The sequence below is a fragment of the Rhinolophus ferrumequinum genome, chromosome 16 (assembly GCF_004115265.2).
Source record: "Rhinolophus ferrumequinum isolate MPI-CBG mRhiFer1 chromosome 16, mRhiFer1_v1.p, whole genome shotgun sequence".
Taxonomy (NCBI): Eukaryota; Metazoa; Chordata; class Mammalia; order Chiroptera; family Rhinolophidae; genus Rhinolophus; species Rhinolophus ferrumequinum.
The window spans coordinates 5,174,746-5,195,414 of record NC_046299.1 but is presented as its reverse complement, the minus strand read 5'-3'; the positions used below and the strand labels follow the sequence as shown (position 1 = coordinate 5,195,414).

The 20,669-nt window shown below is 49.1% G+C and overlaps 1 protein-coding gene across 1 annotated transcript in view; it reads right to left on the bottom strand.

Annotated features, from left to right (window-relative positions):
* The window catches only part of ADAM12 (ADAM metallopeptidase domain 12), a 323,861-nt gene that overhangs the window by 26,875 nt on the left and 276,317 nt on the right, over positions 1–20,669 (bottom strand). Inside the window, exons 13-18 of the mRNA XM_033131268.1 lie at positions 17,433–17,522; positions 15,817–16,012; positions 6,491–6,599; positions 6,185–6,383; positions 3,988–4,065; positions 2,399–2,507 (exon numbers count right to left, since the gene is read on the bottom strand). Of these exons, the coding sequence (XP_032987159.1) occupies positions 2,399–2,507; positions 3,988–4,065; positions 6,185–6,383; positions 6,491–6,599; positions 15,817–16,012; positions 17,433–17,522 (781 nt within the window). The remainder of the gene's footprint in view (positions 1–2,398; positions 2,508–3,987; positions 4,066–6,184; positions 6,384–6,490; positions 6,600–15,816; positions 16,013–17,432; positions 17,523–20,669) is intronic.

The following is a 20,669-nucleotide window of genomic DNA, read 5'->3' as shown; positions in this document are numbered from 1 at the left end:
TGCTGTTGGCCGTGGAGGGGACTCTGTCACCCGTCTCTCACCCCTGTCTCCGACCAGAGCGGCAGTGGTGCCCCTCCAGAGAGTAATGACTCACACCTTCTCTGTTTGTGGACTTTGTCCCCAGCTGACAAGTGCTCTCAGGGACGTGTCTTAGCCTAAGGAAGACAACCAACGTCGGACAGTCGCGATTCTCTTGTTAGTGTGACTGGAAGAGCATTGCTTCTGGTGTCCTGGCCAAACGCGCTTCTTTGCAGGCTGTGGGCCAGCAGTCGAGGGCTCTGGCCTGAGTGCCCTTGTCTCTTAACAAAGCTAATTGAAAAGTGAGCAGCAAGAGCCTGAACCCTAATTTCCAGTTCCCTAAAGTCCTCCCCTAAGTCTTTAACTGAAGGAGCTGCGTCGCCAGGCTGCCTGGTCCCATGGGTGGCAGCGCCATCCGTCCAGCTGCTCCAGGCACAAACCAGGGCAGCGCGGGGACTCCGTCCCTTTGCCCCCTGACCCTCCTCCAGCACCAGCACCGTGTCCTGCAGATCCTGCCCCCTCCACACCACCCATCAATCCACTTCTCTGAGTCCCACTGTCACCCTCTCCCATCTGCCACTCTACATCTGCTTGATGTCTCGCCAGGACCTAGAAAAGCGGCTGGCATGTGGCATATGCTCGAGAAGGACTTGCTTCATAAATGACTGAGCCACGGTCAGGCCGGGGAGTGGAGGGCCAGGGGGCCGCCAGGCACAGGGCATGGCTCCGCCTGGCACAGCTGTTTTAGTATGTGATTGGGGCGGGTATCTAAACGCACCGTCTTTTATGAAACGATGGCAGTTGTAGGTGGAGTTAGGCCCTTCGGTTTTCGTTTCTTTAAATATTCTTAGTTGGCACAATGAAGAATGAGTGACTCTGTGGGTTCCCTGACTTTCTGGAAACCTCCCAACCTGAGTTCCGTGGGTCACGTGTCACTCGAAAGACAGACCCAGAGCGTGGGGCCCCTCTTGCCACCATTTCCAACTCCTTCGAACGCCATCGTCGCACTTGCGTGTGGATGGAATGGGGGCAAGCTCCCGACCCCTTAAAAACTAAAACCGTGGTATTTTTGTACAACAGACACTTAAAGCCACACTAAAAAATGAAGTTGCAGCACAAGGCTGAGACGTCAGCGAGGGAAGGGGACCCGGGGCCAGGCTTTGTTCCCACCTCTGGGATGGACACTCACTAGCGGGCAAGACTCTCTAGTCTTTTTGTACCTGCTTGGGGGCCTGGCCCGAGAGAGCGGAAGCCTGGGGCTTCCTCAGGACACCGTCCTACAGATGTGCCCGCTAGGCGGGCCCGTTCATCCTGAGCCTGCAGTGTCGTGTCTGTTCTCAAGGAAACTATGGCAAAGCCACAGATTCAACACTGCCAGTCTCCGCAGGACTTGGGGACAGGGTGACGTCCTCTCTAGTGAGAGTGCCATGGGGGCTCAAGTGAGAGCTCAGGTGGCAACACAAGTGGGCTCGGTAAATTCCCACGGGCTCCCGCGTCCCCAGCTGCGCCCAGTGTTGGCTCATTGCACCTTTTTGCCATGCTTCTTTCACTTTAAATGGGACACCATTCAGACTTGCCCCTCACCTGCCTGACAGGAGCTCAGGGAAGAGAGTACTGCATTAGGGGACCGTTTCTCAGTGTCACCCGAGGAGAAAAGACAGAGTGCTCAAGCATCGCTGCTATTACGAACTTCTTTGGGTAGACAGACTTGTGTCTCTACTGTAGCTGTGTGACTTTGGGCCGGTTACTTAACTTCCCTGAGCCTCTTGTCCTTTCTATGTAAAGAAAGAATAACACTGACTTCAGAGTCGTGCACGGACTCGAGGAGATAACGCATATGAGATGCCATGCGTGGTGCCTGCACACCGCTGCTCACTAAGTAGAAGCCACTGCTGCTGCTGGGACCTCTCCTGTCATGTCAGAGGAGGGTGTCTCCCTAGTAAGAGTTTCAAAAGGCATTAAACTTCACACCTCGTGGCCCCAGTACACAGAGGCTGGCCTCGACAAAGTCCTTTGATCAGGCAATGAAGTTCATACCCATTTGGCAGTGTGCTATAGAAGTGACCTCAGCTAAGAAAAGTATCACAGGCTCACAGGCAGACTAGGTGTCTTAGCCAAAGCAGAGTGAGGGGTCTTGGAAAAGAGCAGGTGAGGACAGCGGAGCACTGGAAACAGAGAGAGGCCTCGGGCTGTGTCCGGCCCACGTGGAGTGCCCCCCCACGCCCAGGGTTTCCTGCTCCCTGGGGGCTGTACCTGCACCCACACCAGTGGCTGGTGAACCCTCTGTCTTCCTTGATCCGCCCCCCGTCTCCCTAGCTTCTCACTGTCCCCATAGCTCAGCGCCCCCCCCCCACCCCGGGGATGCACTGTCTCCACCAACCTGCTTGCCGGATGGGGCCGCTGTCTGTGCTTCCGCCGAAGCCAAACTTGTCACAGAAGGGGGGGGCCCAGTGGGCCTCGCAGTGGCAGTTCTTCCTGTTGTTACACACCTTTCAGGGCGGCAGGGGAGAAGGACACAGAGAGGGAGGCAGGGTTAGGGCACACCGTCCACTTGGGGCGGCAGGGAGCCTCCGAGCCCTCATCTGAATCACCCCCTGCCTCACTTGCTTCAAAGGAGATGGACAGTCAGGACAGCCTGTGTGCTGAGTGAGAAGGGACATTTCTACGAAGCTGAAACTAAGCAGGTTAGTTGCCACGTGGCACAGCGTGTGCTGAACGGTTTCCTCGAAGAGGCTGCTGACCTACTGCCCACGGGATTCAGGCGCGTCCCGCCCACACCGCCCTGCACCGTCTCCGCTGCAACCTTTGGTCATGTGCCCTCCGGCAGCCGGCGGCAGGGAGACTGTACCCCTAACACCCCATTTGGAGTGCTGCTGGTGAGCCGTGTCTCCCGAGAGCAGGGCTGTGCTCAGGTTACTTGTCACCAAGTCATGGCAGCTGCCCCGTCACCCAGAGAATGTGAGTCTTTCCTGTCCCACGTGTGGATGGGACCCCAGGGATGCTGGAGAGTGAGAAGTCCAGGGTCCCGACCCAGCATGACTACTAACCAGTCATGTAACCTTGGACATGTCACTACCCCCACTTGAGCCTGGGCTGCTTCATCAGTCAAATAAAAAAGCTGCACTAGATCGTCTCTTAAAGCCATTAGAAAGAAATCTGTGATCCAGTGAAGACAGAAAAGGATTCCACTTCACACTGACAGTCAGTCACAGTCACATTGGAGGTGGCACTGTCATCCTTTATGGTTCTAGCACAATAGTGAGTTTATGAAAACCCCATAATTCTATGTTAGGATCACTGGCGAGTGTCTGCCAATTTTAAAAATAGAATTTGGAGCATGATTTCTGCAGAAAAGGTTTCAGAAAAACAAATGAACCACTGGCACGGCTAATCAAGATTAATATGAGCCCATTGGAAGTAATTAAGCCCATCAGGAAAAATAAATCATGTTTTAAACAATTAAGAGTCCTCTTCGCCCCTAAAGATTCTCTGAACTAAAATAACAGCCTTCTTTAGTCGAAACCTATTGTATGTGATTTTAAGACTACATGGTCAGGATGTTCTGTCTTCTTTGTTTTAATTCCTTTTGGAAGTATTTCAGTTCAGACACATATTCTGAACGTTGGTTGTAAAACCGACACAGCTCTGTTTGGAATGTTATTGCAAAACTCTTCATGAAGGAAGGTTAGTTTTCAAATTGTTCTGAAGATGTCACAGTCCTTTTTAGAAAAATCACAGAATGCTAATTTGAAAGATAATTACTCTCAATCTGATTTTCCTTGTTAAGTAAAAATCACATTTGTTATGCCACACAAAGGTCAAAGAAAATAAATGTCTTGAGAGGAAAATATTGAGAAGGCACTGCTCTATTTTTAAAAAAGTTATGGATCGCGAAAATCTCCACAGATACATGACGTAGTGCTTAATTTGTTCTGGACTGGATATAAAAAGGCCGTTCAGCCTACTCACCCCTCTGCTGTGACACTGCTTTGCACACTCATGAACACCGAACACACTGACATTTTGACACCGACGATTGAGGCAAATCTACAGGAGGAGGACAGCAGAGTACATTTCTTAGTACGTCCACAAGCACACATACATGCATATGTCTGTGTATTTAAACAGAGAAGGCAAAGGCAGGTTTCGGAAAACTATGTGCTTGCGGTTAATGTGGACACAGCAGAATGAGGCATTTTTCACTGGACTCAGACATAGATCCCAACGGTTGGCTCCAAACTCAGCACATTTCAGGACTCCAATCAATGTGAATACTACTGAGTTATTTTACACTTTCATGGACTTTGATGTGGTGTCAGTCGATTCTGAAATTACGATGACTGATTTTCTCGTGATTTTTGTTTAGAGCCTGCCATGAGGTCTATGTATTGCATGCAGCATTTTATTTTTCTCCATTAAAAGATACAGGAGTGGATGAAATAGACTAGTCTTTACCGTGGGGCCTGTCTAGACGCCAAGAATTCAGGGTCCAGGAATATTTTAAGGGAGATACCGAAATATGGGAACTTTTCCAACCTACTGACGGACAAGTACTATCATCAATGACAAAAACCATCAACAGAAATGCTCAGCAGAGAGAAACAGACGGTTCCCCTTGTATTTATCAAGCCTTTGTGGAGGCAGTCATTTGCTAAATGACATTGGGTTGGTGGAGTTTCATTTTGAAGGTGCATAATATCCTCCAGACTCCAGGGAGCAGGCCCTTTATCTCCCGTAAGGTGCTACAGATTCGTGGAGTCAAAAGAAGACAAGTCTAATTTTTCGATTGCAAAAGCATTTTTAATCAAGTAGCATCTTCCTATGGGACGTTCACCATCGGATCAACAGCTTGTGGAAGGTACGATCAATGCCCTTTGATGAAAGTGCCCCCACCCCCCAGGGCCGGTGGGTATCGCGGCCAAGAGGATTGTCACATGCCAGCTGATAAAAGAAACTGTCTGAGGATGCAATGAACACGCCAGGGCCTCAGTCAGCATCGCAGTGTAAAGGTGTGCTCTCCTCTAAACCCAAGGGCAAGGCGAGAGATGGCTTTCTCAGGGCCCAGTGATCCTCGGAAACGCAGATCAAAGCACATTTAAGCTTGCATGTGGAAGAACAAACTCACCGATAAATTGAGCCCTTGGAATTTCAGTGTTCAGCTGCACCTGCCCTGACTGTTCCGATGACAGTTTTAGAAACGAGTGTCATTCTAACGTGAAGGCCTGAGTATACGCTGATGTATGTGGTTAAGGAGACATCCAGAAGGTGTAACGTGTTTCACGTAGCATCCTACTTCCTCAAGGACAAAGCATTTACGGCTGAGGGTGTCTGGTGGGAAGGGGGATGGGTGGTGGGAATTCCTGTCCTGGGGACTCTGCTATAGGAGCTGTCTGTGTAGCTTTCTACTCTGTGACCTCTACGTTAGTAAATGATTGCGTAAGCATTTTGAAAATGGGGTCCTGAGAAAAGCATGTGGAGGTTAATCTCATCTTCTTTCCTAAAACATTTTATTAACTTGCTGTCATTTCGTCTGATGAGAAAGTTTGGTGAGAAAAAGGGTCACGTGGCAGAACGTGAAAATCTCAATTTCTTTCTTTTTTTTTCTTTTTCATTTTTGACTTTATTTCCAAACTCTCAAATACTCCAGTCTACCTTTTGCCCTGATCTCCAAAAGGACTCACTGTCAGCTTTAAGCTTATCCTGTCTCTTCCTCTCTCTTATGCGCTCGGCGGGGTCTCTGCAAATACACTCAACTTCCCGTTCTGTCCAGGTGAGAACAAGCCCCCTAGAACTCGGTGCCAAAGACCAAGGCCACATTTCCAAAAACAATATAATATGCTACAGCATTTCCTTCCAAAGTAATTTCCTGGCTGGAAAGCCTCATGACACCCAGAGAGGAGAAATGACTTATTAACACTAAAGAGCCGAGAAAACAAGCTTGATTTTCCTGAGTCTGCATCTCAGTGGTCAGCCCAGGATCTAGGATTTATTGACTTTTTCTTCTAGGTGCAAAGAACTGGATTCCAGACACAAAGTTCTGAGAAGAAATGGGTTTAGGAAAACAAACCAACCTCCTAACTCAGTGCTTGGCTAAGACACTGCTCAATGGGCCCCCTTCCAGACTTATATTTAAGATGCAAGAAAGCATCATACTTTGGGCTCTTACTTTTCCATCCGCACACTTTGTGCCGGCAAGGACCAGCCCTGGGTCCGGCATGTCATCGCCCAGGTACACGTGGGTCCCGCGGCACAGAATCCGACCTCCTTCCTGCAGTGGGATATTCGTTTCTATGGAAACGGCATTGGTACCAATGACTGGCCGGCTGGCTCCTCCTTGACACTGGATTTTTCCACATTTAGCATCTCTGGAAGGGCAAGAACAAACAGTCCCCCAAGAAGGGAAGTTTGGGACCAGCCCTAAGCGACATGCAATGCTCCCCACGAGGGCGCGATCAGGACCCAGATTCCATACCTCATCTCGCATTTGGCGAAGGAACTCTTGGAGTCTTTGCCGCAGTTGCCATAAGGGTCACCTGCAGAGTTGACTCTCTCAAAGCAGATCCCAGGAGCAGGTTTAGCACCTGAAAGGGAAGCAAAGCAGCACGGTGACCCCCTGCAAGTGGGTTTACTGTTTTTCTTTGAACAGCACTGGGGTTTGGGTTAAGAGCAGCGCTCTGCATCCTGCATCTCGGCTGACTCATGATAGGAGCTGGTGGGCGGAAGCCTAACCTCTGCTCCCTCTCCATTGCACAGCTCAGGCCCGTGGCATGTGCAGCCTCTCAGGAGATGAGGCCTGGCTGTGTGGCCAGACCCGATGCGCCCAGAAGGGAGGAGGCTGGCTGGCTGCAGGAAAAGGGGGGATCTTCCTTCCTTGGACGACAGCCCCCGCAGTTCCGGTGAGAAAACGCAAGCTCATGCAGGCTCCAAGGAGTCATGATGACTCATTTGGGGAAACAATGAGAGAGGGAACAAACAAGAACGAGAACGCAGAGCTTTTACACACATTCTCAGCCCCATAAAGCCCCCTGCGTTTGCAAGGCAGAGGTTCCTCTCAGAGGCCACGACTAAATCCCGATAGTCATTTTGGACAGCAGGACACTGTCCAGGAGACAGGGAGGTGGGAGCCAGAGAGCTCTGGAAAGGGTCATTTTTAGTACATCTTCTGGCCAGGGACAGAGAGCATATAATTGGGTTTGCGTTGCCAAAATTTCGGAGGGCTCTCGAATCCTATGCATAGTGGTCTCTGTCGAAGACTATATGAGAAATTCAGGAACACGTTCTATATTCTCCAGTATAAACGGTGCCCTGTGCTATCACCTGGGCCTGCCTTCTGTCCCACATGGGTGTCCTGTCTGGGCGCTTCCTCTCCTATCCTGGCAGGTGACACCTGCCAGGATGTCACCTTCCCAGATCCCAGCTCTGCCCTTGCCATGCTCTTCTCCCAAATCCGGGGAGGTCCCATTCGCTTTCCAAGGTGATTGCTGACTTATTTAAGACCCCAATCTAACAATGGGCAAGACTCCCCTTCTCCCAGGGAACAGAAGTTGTTCTTATTACTAAAAATGGGCATCTTTCTTCACCCTGCACCTACCTGATTCCACTTCATCAGCTGCGAGCAGCCACTATGAGCATCTCATTAAAACAAACAAAGAAACAAACTGACAAATCAAATCCAACTGTTGCAACAGTTGAGATCAGTCATAGGTTCAGCCATTGACCTCTGTACGAAGCCACCCCAGCACCGGACCTCTCGTTTTCCCATTCTGTTGTGTCAAACCATTTTAGAGAGGCCTCCGCAAACCGGGCACAATTCATGGGAAGAGGCAAGGTCGCCAGCTCGTCAGCCTCAGATTCTTGTCACTGCGTCTCAGTGTCACATCATGCCTCACAGCGTGACTACACCACGGACACACTCAGTTTCTGCCGATTGTGGACCTGTTTCTTCCACATTCTGCCCTCTTATTCTTTTTCATCTACTTACTGGAGACGGCGGGGGGCGGGCAGTAAGAGGAGGGATGGGGAAGGTGAGTCTCAGTGTTGAGCCTGCACTTTGTACTGAAATTAATTCTGTTTGATGATCAAAGTACCTGGAGCCACCTGACGAAAGCAGTTAAAAAAAAGTGGCATCTAAGATACCAGCAACTCAACTAGTGTTTGTGTATTTGCATGGACCCTTGCTTTATTGCTTGTCTGGCTTTGTCTCTTCCTTCCTTCCTCCTTTCCTCCCTCCCTCCCTCCCTCCCTCCGATCCTTTCATCATGCTGCAGACCTCAATCACACACAGATTTATTTGGCACTTACTATCTGCCAGGCACTGGGGGGTAGTGGTGACCAATTTGGACAAAATGGCTTGCTTTAAAATTGCAAGGAGAAACAGAAAACAAATGAACACATTCCTCTAGCCTCGTGATGGGAGTCCTATGAAGGAAACAGAGTCAGAGCGTCCAGGGGCTGCTCTAGACAGTGTGCTCAGCGAGAACCTCTTAGAGGAAAACCTCATGGGGACTGACAACTTGCACCACTTTCATCCACACTCCGCGACTGCTGTTGTTTCAGTGTGAGGTGTGGGGGTGCTGAGTGGCAGAAGGTGGAGGAGGATGGAACAGAACTCAGCACAACGCTTGTCATGCAGTGGGCTGGCGTTTCCTACCCTGGAATCTCCAAGTGGATGAGAACGCGTGCATGGATGTTTACAGACCAAGGAGTTTAAAAGGAACAAACCTTATTTTACAAGTATACATAAGCAGTTGAGACTTAATCCAGGTCACAGCATATCCTGCTGCCCCACCTCCAATTTCAGGCTGCAGGATGGTGCCATGCAGGTTCTAGGCCACCTCCTGGGGCCAGCAAGCTCCAGCCTGAGACGGGGCACTCCTCAGCACCACCCTTCCCGGTACCACCGGCCGCACGCTGGCCACGGGCCTCTTAGGGGATATTCTATCTAGGAGAGCCTGTGCCGTGCGAGGGGTTTCCTCTGGTGGTTTGGAGCATCAGCAGGGGCTTGGGAAAATCAACTGTAGCATAGGAGACATGGGTGGTTCAACTGTTGTCATCTAATACTCTTCCCATATCCCTCATTCTAGGAACAGAATGCTTTTCTCATGGAAAATCCATTTTATATGGTTCAGGTGGGGCTAACTTCCCGTCCCCAGTGCCAATGGGACGAATGGAAGATTCAAGTTTGGCCAGTGCTCCACGCCACAGGTCATGTGACCTGGTCAATGCTGGCACCTGACCGCAGCCAGGTGAGCCGTCTTCCTTAGGACTTCAGTGCTGGAGCCGGATGGACGAGGGTCCTGGGTTGCTGTATTCCTCCACTTCGGGGCCCTACTCCATCACCACCTGCCCCTGAGGCCGGGGCCAGCCCTCCTCTCATTCCTCCTGTAGGGCTGCCCCCACCCCTATTATTTACCTTGCTTTTGCCTCTTGCGATGTCCCAAGGCTCCTGCCTGCCTGTCAAAGTCCCCAACGACAGGGAGGGTGCCTCAGGCCTGCGCAGAGTGCGTGCAGCCCAAGAACAAAAGAGTGAAAAGCCAGAGGCAGGCAAAGCATCTTGGGGAAAGCACAGTATGTCTCTGATGGCCTCCCCAGGGGAAATCAACTATGATTTCCACAGAACAAAGCATCTTGGGTAAATGGACACCGTCTCCTGGCTTATCTTTTCTGGGACTCTGGATTTTCACTGATTCATGTACATCAAATAAAGTATTACCACGCTGCCTTATGACGAAGGAAGATATAAGTTCATAAGACAGTTTACTTGCTGCAAAGAGCAGCGGTCACTCCCTCCAAATTTTTGGCAAAGTAAGAGACCTGATAAGCAGGAAACTCCTTCTGGGGGCTCAGTGCTGACTTCATTCACCAGCAGAGGCAGCTCTCCTTAAAAGAAAACACCAGTAAAGGAAACGGGTGTGAAGACACAAATGCAGAGACAACTTCATGAGTGCCTTGGGTGTCTGGAACCTGCCCATGACAGGACAGGGACGAGGGTCCAGCAAAGCCTCTCAGGTGGCTTTTGTGTGTGAGCGGCCACCTGGCATTTATATTAGACACAGAACGGTCAATCATTTAAAAAGTGTGAATGATTTGTATCCACTCATAAGATGTTATAAAGCATAGATCTGTCCAATGTTGCTGGACTTAAAAATGTTTGTCTTCATATTTCTGTGAAGATGAGAGGCTTCATGTCTCTCTTGAAAAAAAAATGACAAGTTTTCTTACCATTACTACATCACATCAGTGTATAGCCTGGCAATTCTTAATGATGGAACGCTTAGATGTTTTGCCATAACCAAAAGATAAAATGTAGCCTTTCAGAGGAAACTTTGACATCCTACTGAATTTTATAATTATATAGGAAGAGTTGGATTTTAATTACCGGTTTTATCTTCAGAGTGCTATAACTTATATTCGTAATTGTAGTTTGGAGGTTCCCAATGTCATCAAGTCTTTTGAAAGAGACATGATGACATCTCGAATTAAGCTCACAATTTACTTGAGCTAATCTTTCCTTAAAATGTCTCCATTATGCAAATGTACTTCTCAGATTCAGTCAAATCATCAGCTCCTTCCGCTCCATCACTGATTTTCCTAACCTAATATCCAAAGACAAAGCATGTCTGTAGACAATTGGAGACTGTCTTCATTCTCTTCGTGTTTCTTGGTCTCTCTTTTCCAAATTGACCTCTGCATGCATCAGAAAATGAAGCCCAAATAAACGCATTTTATCCTTTCCTTCTCATACAATGGGACAAAAGGGAGACTTTCCTGACTCCTATACAATGTGGCTCTTGGAAAAAAATTTCGTTTCTTCCCATCTACAGCCACCATAGCCATAGATGAGCAGTAAATGTCCTGTCCCAGGTATACCATAATAAACCAAACTCATTTAAACCAGCCTTGCAGACAAACACTGAATATTTACCAGCTCATAAAAATTGTCTGGCTGGCTCACACTGCATCAATCAAGAGACACTAGATTCCGGTGAGTGATAAAATAGACAAAATGAACACATTTCAGGACTTCCCTGATGCAAAATGCTTGTGGCTCTAGACATGTAGTTATCTGTGAGATTAATTTCCAAGTAATGGTTTCAGTCACCATGCTAGTGGTTCAGATAAACAACACTGGCAAATGTAAATTTTCTGCCTGAAGAAAAATATCCAGCTGTGTTTCAGAAGAAATAAAGGTCACGTAGCATTGACAGAAAATCTTTGTGTCTATTAAGATTAAGCTGGACCAAGACAGCTAAATACAAGTCACAGTTTGAACTGCAGATAACGTTTGCGTGTTTGATATCAACAATGTAAAGTCTTGAGATACAAGATTTGTGAGAGAAATATCAGTGAGAAAAAAAATGTAAACTCCTAGCCAACAAGACCATCAGCAACAATAATTTGAAAAATAAACAAACGGACCCAAAACTCAAAAGACATTCTAAAAGTGTATGACTTTGCCAGTTAGGAGGTGCAGACATATGTTTTGAATTTTTTTTTTATCATTTTGTTTGTAGAAAGGTTTAAAAGTAGGGTAGTTTATTGAAATATCACGCTGGATTGAGAAAACCCCATTTCAAAAGAGAATGGTTAGCTGCAAGGAAGGGCTTCATCCGGTCAGGGTTTGGGCAACAGATCTGGAAAGTGAGTAACTGACTTCCTGAATGTAACTGGAGAATTCTGGATGAATCAGTAACTCGGTCAGGTCACCTGGGGACAAATGGCATGGGCCAGCAGAGCAGGACCTCAGTGACTCCCAGAGTTTGGCGCATTTGCTAATGGATGGGGAAACAAGGTATTGCAAATGTATCCTTGACAATACGTTTTCCTTTTCTGAATCCAGAAAGCGAATTCAAACCACCCACTGTAACACAGCATGAAAATGATCTCGCCAGCCAGGGGCCTGGTGAGGAAGTCACCTCTGCCCCTGGAATTGTGACGGTCACGTCCTGCCTCTACTCCAGGTCCAGGCCAGAGTGCACAGAAACTGTGGGAAGTATGTCACTCTGGCAGAATCGGGGCTCTCGAGTCAGCTTCTGACAAGAGCGGGACAACGATGAACATTTAATACATGAGCAGATGGGGTGACAGAGAAGGACCTCTGCTCTCCAGGTCACAGCCAAAGCTCCATGCAAGCAGAACCGCCCGCATCTGCCTGCAGTGGCTGCACAGTTCCTGTTGCCTTGACCCCTGCCATTCCGTATGCAGGAAACACCCTTCCTTTCCACCCCAGCAAATGACTGCCCCAGGACCACCTCATCTATGGCGCCTTCCTGGTTGGCTCCACCCCTTTTCCCCAGGCTGAGCCCCCGTCCCTTCCATACCCCATCACAGCCTTAGTAAAGCCCCATGTCTCATCAAGATCTTGCTCATTCGTCTGTGAGCTTCCTGCCAACACAGTCACGTCTTATTTACAGAGTTTAGATGTACTAGGTATTGTGCACCCAGCATGCTAGTGCATATGATGTATTACACAGAGTAGATGAGGCTATGTTAGCAGACAAGAATATACCCATGGGGTAGGCCTATTTCTATCCCCATTTTACAGAGGAGACACAATAAGGTTGAGTAATCTGTTGAAGGTCACCGTGCCAGTGAATGGTCTGTCCAATGCCTGTGGCAGGGAGATAAAAGGCCCCCAAAGAGGTCCATGCCCTAATCCTCAGAACCTGTGAATATGTGGCCTTACATGGCAAAGGGACTTTGAAGATGTGACTAAGTGAAGACTCTTGAGATGGGGAGATGGTCCTGGGGGAACTGACGGGTCCTGGTAAGAGGAAGGCAGAAGGGTCTGAGTCAGAGAGGGAGTTGTGACCACAGGAGCAGAAGTCAGAGACAGAGACGGAAGATGCTGTGTTGCTGGCCTTGAGGGCGGCACAAGGGGCCACGAGCCAAAGAGAGCAGGCACACGCTGGAAGCGGGAAAAGGCAGGGAAGCTCCAAAAGTAACCCTGCCCTGCCCACAGCTCGATTTTAGGATTTCTGACCCCCAGAACGATAAGATGATAAATGTGTGTGGTTGTGATCCACTAAGTTTGTGGTCATTTGTTACAGCAGACACAGGAAACTCATGCAGTGTCCCTGACATGGACAACAAAGTAGCAACACTGCTATGGAAGAAAAAGAACACGCTGCTTTTGTAAAGGGGGTGGCTGAAGGCCCTTCTGAGAAGCCCCCTGTACGGAGGGACACAGCTGGTCTGGTGCACAACTTCTCTGCTCTCTTGAGGAAGTTCGTGTTGTGATCTGAAGTACAAAGAAGGAGTTGGCGGAGGTAGACTGAAGCCCAGAAAGTCACTCCCTGAATCTGGTCCCACACCCATTGATTCCAGGGACTGTGAACACCCCTGAAGCCAGGGATGTTTAGTGTACGTGCCATGAGCGCCTCATGGCAAAGCGACCAGTGCCTGGAAGAGGCCCCTCGGTCAGCAGGGTGAGGGTGGTGGGGAAAGAAGCTGCGAGCTCCTGGGCAGCAGCCCCTCCGTAGGAGGTAGTGCAGGTCCCAGGCAGTCACCCCTGGCCACGAGGGCGTTGAAAGTTCAAAGCAGGTAACTTCCTACTGCCCTTGCTTTTGGAAAGCTCAGTCCATGAGTCAGGTTGTCGGTTTGTCTGCCTGTCTGGCTCTCTCTGGTCAGGCAGCTCAAGAGGGACTAATCCCAATGAGATAGTAAATACCAGGCTTGGTCAGCGTGAATCAAAGGCTTGCAGCCAGCTGAGTCACACGGTGGTGGCGGCTCAGAGACAGCTGTGGAGGTCTGTCAGACCTCCCTCTGGAAACGGGGCCAGACGTCCTAATAAGGCGGGGCACCGAGGAGCACGTTCACCCCCAACGCTCCAAGTGCTGTCTGTGCTCTGGCCATGGAATGCTCCTTGGAAGGGAGCTCTGTAACGTCCCTTGTAACTCACGAAGGGGAGAAGGGCTGGGAAGAGACAACCACCCGGGACGCTCTGTGCCATGAAGATTTGGTCTGCGAAGTAGCCGCTGTCCCCAGGTGACCTCATGTGGCTAAAAGATGCCTGAAGTCACTAAACCATTCAGAGCCCATACAACCATTCCGCACGTGTATAGTGAGTACCTACTTTGTGCTTGTCATCGAAAGGCGAACATTCATCCAGCCTGAGACAGAGAGACCCCACCTTTGCCTGGGGGCCCTCCCAGGCCATCAGGCAAGGAGGGCAGGACTGGGGGGTTGGTCAGGGTCCAAAGATGAAGCACTAAGGCCCCAGGTCCTTCAGGATCCTATTTTCCACCTGCCTAGCCCATCAACGAAGCCTGAGGAACGTAGGAAGAACTCAGAGGGTAAGATGAATGGGGCTGCATCCAGGCAGCTCTTTCTCCTCCCTCAGAAGGTTCCAAGTGCAGAGTGCCATTGCTGGCTGGCGGGGTGGTGGGCTTGATGGCAGGACCCAGGCCCAGAACACACCTGTCCTTGTTCCCCCTGCGTGAGTTATTGCTTTCACATCACAGCACAGCACAGCACAGCACATTTAAAACCTAAGCTTAAATATTTAGTCATCATTTTCTGCTCTAGTTTACTTCCCTCATCACTCCAAAAACCAAAACCTCACCACAAAAGGCTGACAAAGGTCCGTATTGGATTTCTCTCCTCCCGAGAGCTGGGGCCTGAGCTCGCCTGGCTCTCTGCCTCACTGACCACAGTGGCCTTGCCACAGCTAGGGTCTCTGGCCAGAACTGAGGTCACCCTGCAGCCAGCGGGAGGAGGGAGAAGAATGACAACAGGGTGGGGCCTGCATTCTTAGAAAATACTCTCCATGGGAGCTGGAAACGAGCAGCAGCTCCTGGGGTGACGAGCCGACAGGGCCCTGGGCCTTTGGCCCCAGAAGATGGACCATGCAGGGGAACCACACACAGGGGAGTAATTCCTCCCCCTTTCATATCCAAGCATCCGTTTAATTTGAGAACTTCCATGGAATTTCAGTTCAAGACCTGGCTCACTGGGGTGATTGCAGGGGGAGAGTCACGTGTGGGTTTTGGGTCGTGATGGCCCCAGTTCAAATCCCAGCTTCACGACCTGAGGAGACTGACTTTTCGCTGCTGAGCTTGAACTTTGCCTTCTGTAAAACTGTAGTCATTGTCCCTGCCTCAGGGGTCACTGGAGGTTTAGAAGGGACAAATTGTACCGAGCCTCCAGCCAAGAGTCCCCTATACAAGAAGCAGTGAATGAACCGCCTCTAACTCAGCCAGCCACCTTCCTGCCTGGGTGCTTTTCCTAGAACACACGAGTCCATCACTCTGCCTTCAGAACCAAAATGGCCTCAACTCCTGTCTCCATTTTCTTCCACTTAGCTCTGGTGTCCAGGCCTCCAACAAGCTGTCCCTTCTATGTGCCTTTCTATCCAAATGCTGGCTCATTGCTCCCCGCTCCCTGTCCTCCCCGGTCAGACTGCTCATGCCTCAGGTCTGCTGAGGGGCTCTCTCCAGCTGCCCTCTGGCCCCTCCAGTGGCAGTGACTTTCTCTGGCACCCTCAGCTCCTGGTTGGGGTCCTCATTTGAGCACTAAGAAGCACTTACACAATCAGAACATTGGTGGAAAGTTCTGTATGTCCGTCTGTCCAACTCCCTGTTAAGCTATCTGAGGTCAGAGGTCATGGCTGATTCGTCCCTGACACCCATGAGGCCCATAGGAGGTGCTCACACATCTCTCGCTGGACCACGCTGAGCTCCTCAGGGCTGCTCCCAGCCGTGCCAGGAGCCAATGCCTCCAGGAAACAGTGATGCTTCCGGCAGCAGCGAGCAAGCTCCCCAGTCCCCCACTCTGAGCTGAGCTGGTGGCACTGCGTACCTGGTCCCCAGAGCGTGACACACTGCTGCTCGTGGGTCTGACAGATGCCGTTGTAGCAGTAGCCGTCCACCCCCTGACACGGGTGCCCGTCGTGCAGGTACACGTTGGCTGGGCAGTGGGGGCTGGCACCCGAGCAGAACTCTGGGAGGTCACAGGAGTTGCTGGGGTCCCTGCACGCCGTCCCTGCTGGTTTCAGCTGGAAGGAGAGAATAAGAGGAGTGGGTTCTCAGCAGCACTCTTGGGATGCAATGGAGCAGACCATCCTCACGAAGCCTCACATAAAGGGGCAAAGACTTCAAAGCAAGTCCCCTTACAGCAGAGGGAGACACTGAATTAACAGTCTTACTCTGGGGTTCCCTTTTCCGCTATGGGGGGCAACCAAGAGCAGACTCTTTTTAGTGTCATGCAACATTAGCGTTTTCTGATGAGCAGACAAGCTGGTCACTGGCTCTTGTCACCTGGGGGCAGGCAGCAGGGGGTCTGCCGGATAGACTCGCTGATTCTTAAGGAAAAGCTCTCTAGTCATCAACACCAGTACATGTTTTAAGATGCGGGTTGCATTTACAGTGTTATTAATAGCATGTGGGGACAAGATGACAAAAACAATTCTAAGGGCACAGTCATAACAGCAATCGTACGCTGTCATCAACCCATGGAGCTGGAAACCTGTCTGGAGGCCTTTGTGGGGAGACGTGGAGGAGAAGTAAAGCAGGGGGAGCATGGGGTGTGAGGGACCCTCCGACCAATGCCTCATCTTTTTGTGACTGAAGACGTAAAGGCAGCCAGTGACCTCCCCTGCCCGACCCTCTTGCAAGCATCTTTTGCCACTGGCTGCTGCATGCCAGCTTCTTTGAATGGTCCCATTAATCAATCACAAGTAGGAAGAGGGTAAAACGGATATTTTAAGCTGAACGTAACATGTTTTACTGCATTCCTGGATCACTGTGCTCCGAGAGAGGTTCCTGCAAGCAGAACGCCAAGATCAATTGTTTAATTAAAACGAAATAAAATTCTACCCTTGGAACTTCTGAATCAAAAGCTCAGGCTTCCCCGTCACTTCTCAGCTCTGAACAATGAGACAAACAACGGAATTGCCAAAACAAGAGCTGTGATGGCAGCAGGAACGGCCAAGGTATAAAACCAGCCTCCTGGCTGGGCTAGGTCAGCCGGCACCTTCCGTTCAGAGGACATGGAGATCCAGATGTTTCTATGAAGCCCCGGACAGCCACGGCTGCTCTGCCCAGCAGGCAGATGGTGTGGGGACCAAGCAGAGGCCAGCCTGAAGCCGAGGGACAGGAATGGGGACTCTGAATCCTTCTGGGTCTGCTGTTAGGACAGCCGGTGCCTCCAACAGCAAGCCCAACGGAAATATTTAACATCGAATGAGTGCTTTGGTCCAATTACTTTTCAGCTTGTAAGTAATTTATCATAGGTGTCTTAGCCGAAGAATGTACATCTCCCAGGGAGATCGGAAGATCACAAACACAGGAGGTGAGAATACCGACTTATATGGTAAGGAGTTACGATTTCCGTAGCCGTGGGCTCCGTACTGCTCGCCCTGCGTCAGTGTGGAAGCACTTGAACCTGCGAGCAAGCTTGGGGGCCAGAAAACTCACCTGGCAGTCTTCACAGCACAGCCCGTGTGCACATACAGCGTCTGGCTTCAGGGTACAGGTGGTGGCATTGCAGCAGAGACTCGTACATTCCTGGAGAGGGGGACGGGGTTCATTTGACAGGGTCAGGGGAGCAGCTACGCATTGAAAGCAAAGGTTGTGCCTTGAAGTGACTGCAAAAGGGAGGAAAGAACCAGACGGCCTGGCCCTGGAGCTGAACACCAGCCCGCCTGAGGATTATCTTCCATCTGTAAGAAAGCAAAGCTCTCGGAAGTGTTTATGAACTGACGGGGCGGGTGAGTCCCCAGGAATAACTCAGCAGCAGTCGACAGTGCCTTTCGTGAGTAAGTGAGCCTGGACAGGAAGGCTGGCAAGGGAACTCATTCAAGCCAGCTAGAGTTGGGGCTCTGTAGGGAAGAGCTGGTGTCCGATTACTGTCACGAACTGTCTCAGGATCACTGGAGTACTCTGAACTTACTTCTTTCAAAATATACACAGATGCAGACAAACATCACCCTTCCAAAACTGAGCCTTTCAACCTGCGCGAACCGGAAGGAAACGAAATTACATCAATTGTGTTTGAACCACAGTCCCCTGCCACCCAACTGAATTCTGTCGATGAGACATCTGCTCAGCCCAGGTGGGCTGTCTGAGCTGAGCAGGCGCTCCTCAGGTCAGAAACGCAGGTGAGAAGGACCGAGAGGCTGGAAGGAGGCTTTGGGCTCTGCCCACTGATTTACAAGGACTCTAAACAGACAGATCAAACATGAGATGCACTGTCCTCCCTGAAATAAAAGTGAGAGAGGAAACGACCCCGTCCATCACGCAGTCCTTCACAACTACCTATCTTCTTCTAACGAAAAGAAACAAGAGATTGACACCTTGTCCCTATCTCTCAACAGAAGGCCTATCCACATTTATCTAGTGTATTTATGAAGTCCTTGTACTTCAAAATACTCCAATAACTTAAAGCTTACACAGTTTATAAAAAATTGAATTACCAGGAGAAGGAAGAGTTCATAGAATCTTTAGTATTGATTAATTTATCAGTGTCCTTTAACTTTAATTATTAGGTTGGTGCAAAAGTCATTGTGGTTTTTGACATTATTTTTAACCTTTTCAACTGCAATTACTTTTGCACCAACCTAGTAATGTATGATATGTGCTGAAGAATTTATATACTGTTGGCTACAATGAAGCCAATCATACTATTGTAATAGTATAATAGTTCATTCCTGAAAACCATCTTCTGAATGAATTTATAATTACAATGTTTAATGCAATTAAGAAAATTTTGTCAATGATCCAGAAGACGTATGGCTAACTTAGATATCTGAACTGGACTCTGTGTCAGACTCTACAAATTATACTCTCGTTAGGATTTACCAGTTGCTCCTATTATATATACATCCAAAGTTATTAAATTTTAAATTTGTTCAAGGATTCTATAAACATCCGGAGTCTATCATATACACAAGATAAAACTGCCAAGCAGAAGTCGTAGCTGTAACTTTCATGACAGTAAGGGATTCTAACTCATGGACTTATGACCCTAAAAAGTTTAGGAACTTGTTTTTTTTTTTTTTTTTTTTTAAAAAAAGAGTCCATCGATTGCCTTCCTGATCACTGCCATCAAATGTACAGCAACGTCGTCCTCCTTTTCATCGTGCATCGTGGTCTAAGTGGCTCTACTAATGACCCATTAGCCAAATTACAGAATTCCTTGAACTTCTAAGTTAAATCAGTCAGCCATCCTAAGACTGGGTCCTAGGATCCTCTAAGAACTCCCTCCCCACCTCCCACCAAATCACTACATAATATAAGCAGCAGTTCAAATGGAAACGCAGCCAAGTAGAATAGCTTTGACTTCAAAGAGGATTGATAATGTGAGAAAGATAACTAAGTTTAAAAGCTATTTCCGAGCTACTGGCATCCCATTGACTTTAAGCAAGGAGATAAGACTGCCTTTCCAGCCCTGTTAGCTGCAAGAGTGAGTGAGTTGTCAGGATATCCTTATGGTTGATGTAAATCCAATGCCCTGTGTGGGAAGCTTTCAGCAGTCACTTGGCCTTTTTGTAATGACACAGCATCTATTTCTTCTGCAGTACTGTATTTATCATAAGAGACTAATTCCTCATCTGTCGATACATTTATTATTTTAGGACTCAACAGAAGTTCAACGGAGCTGATGAGCACTAAGTCTCCAAAGAAGGAAGAATAATGAAGCCATTAGAAAGCTCCCTGCAAATGCCCTATTGTCATTCTCACGTTGTAGGTAGTAGACATGGCTTCTTCATCACAATGAACGGGGATAAGACACTAATGCATCTTCTTGAAAACAGTGGAGATTATTTCTGGGATCAGGGGAACAGATGCTGCTTTCAGTTGAGAGTCGGGGCAGGTGTTCTGAGTCACTGAGGCACAGAGTCCCTGACGGCCATGGGCTGTGTGGGCCAATCTGAAGCACAGGCACGAGGACGATTTCCAGGGCCTGGGTGCTGCTTAGGGGATACAGGTCCCAGGTTAATAGGTGGATTGAAAGTTTTGGTCAAAGCGATTTCGAAACTGGAAATGGGCTGTCACACCATTAGACACAGATGGAACCTGAACCTTGAAAACCAAAACACAAAAATAAACGAAACAAAACAAAACACCCTAAAAAGTGAGGCAAAAGTCTCACCTGTGACTTTGAAAGATTCCTTGGAAGAAAGAAATTTGGATGAGGAGAAGGAGAGTTCTCTTCAACTATCAAGCACTTATCCTATGAAATAAGAACCCTAACCACACATATAGAAATTTGGGAATTACATGCAAGTGAAATTTGGCTGTGTATTAGGAAAGAATCTGATTTAATCTAAGTGGCCCTGCAATGCAGGACGCTGCCTGGGGAGATTGGAAGCACCCTGCCACAGCTGAATGACTCCTTGACGGAGATAACACTGAGGATCACCACAGCAGTGGCCGGCAGAATTCTGGCACTGAAGCATTTGCTGACACCATAGCGGTGGTTGTGGTGATGCTGGTGATGAGGATGGTGGTAACATTGGGGATCGTGGTAGTGAGGATGGTGGAAACAGTGGAGATGGTCGTAGGGGTCATAATGGTGGTGATGGTGGTGGTGGTGGTAATCGAGATGGAGACAGTAACAGCGGTACCCTTAACAGCGTGATGGTGAGGGTGGCGGCGATGCTGGTGGTCATGCTAGAATATGAGTTAATGACAGCTAATGCAGTCACTCCA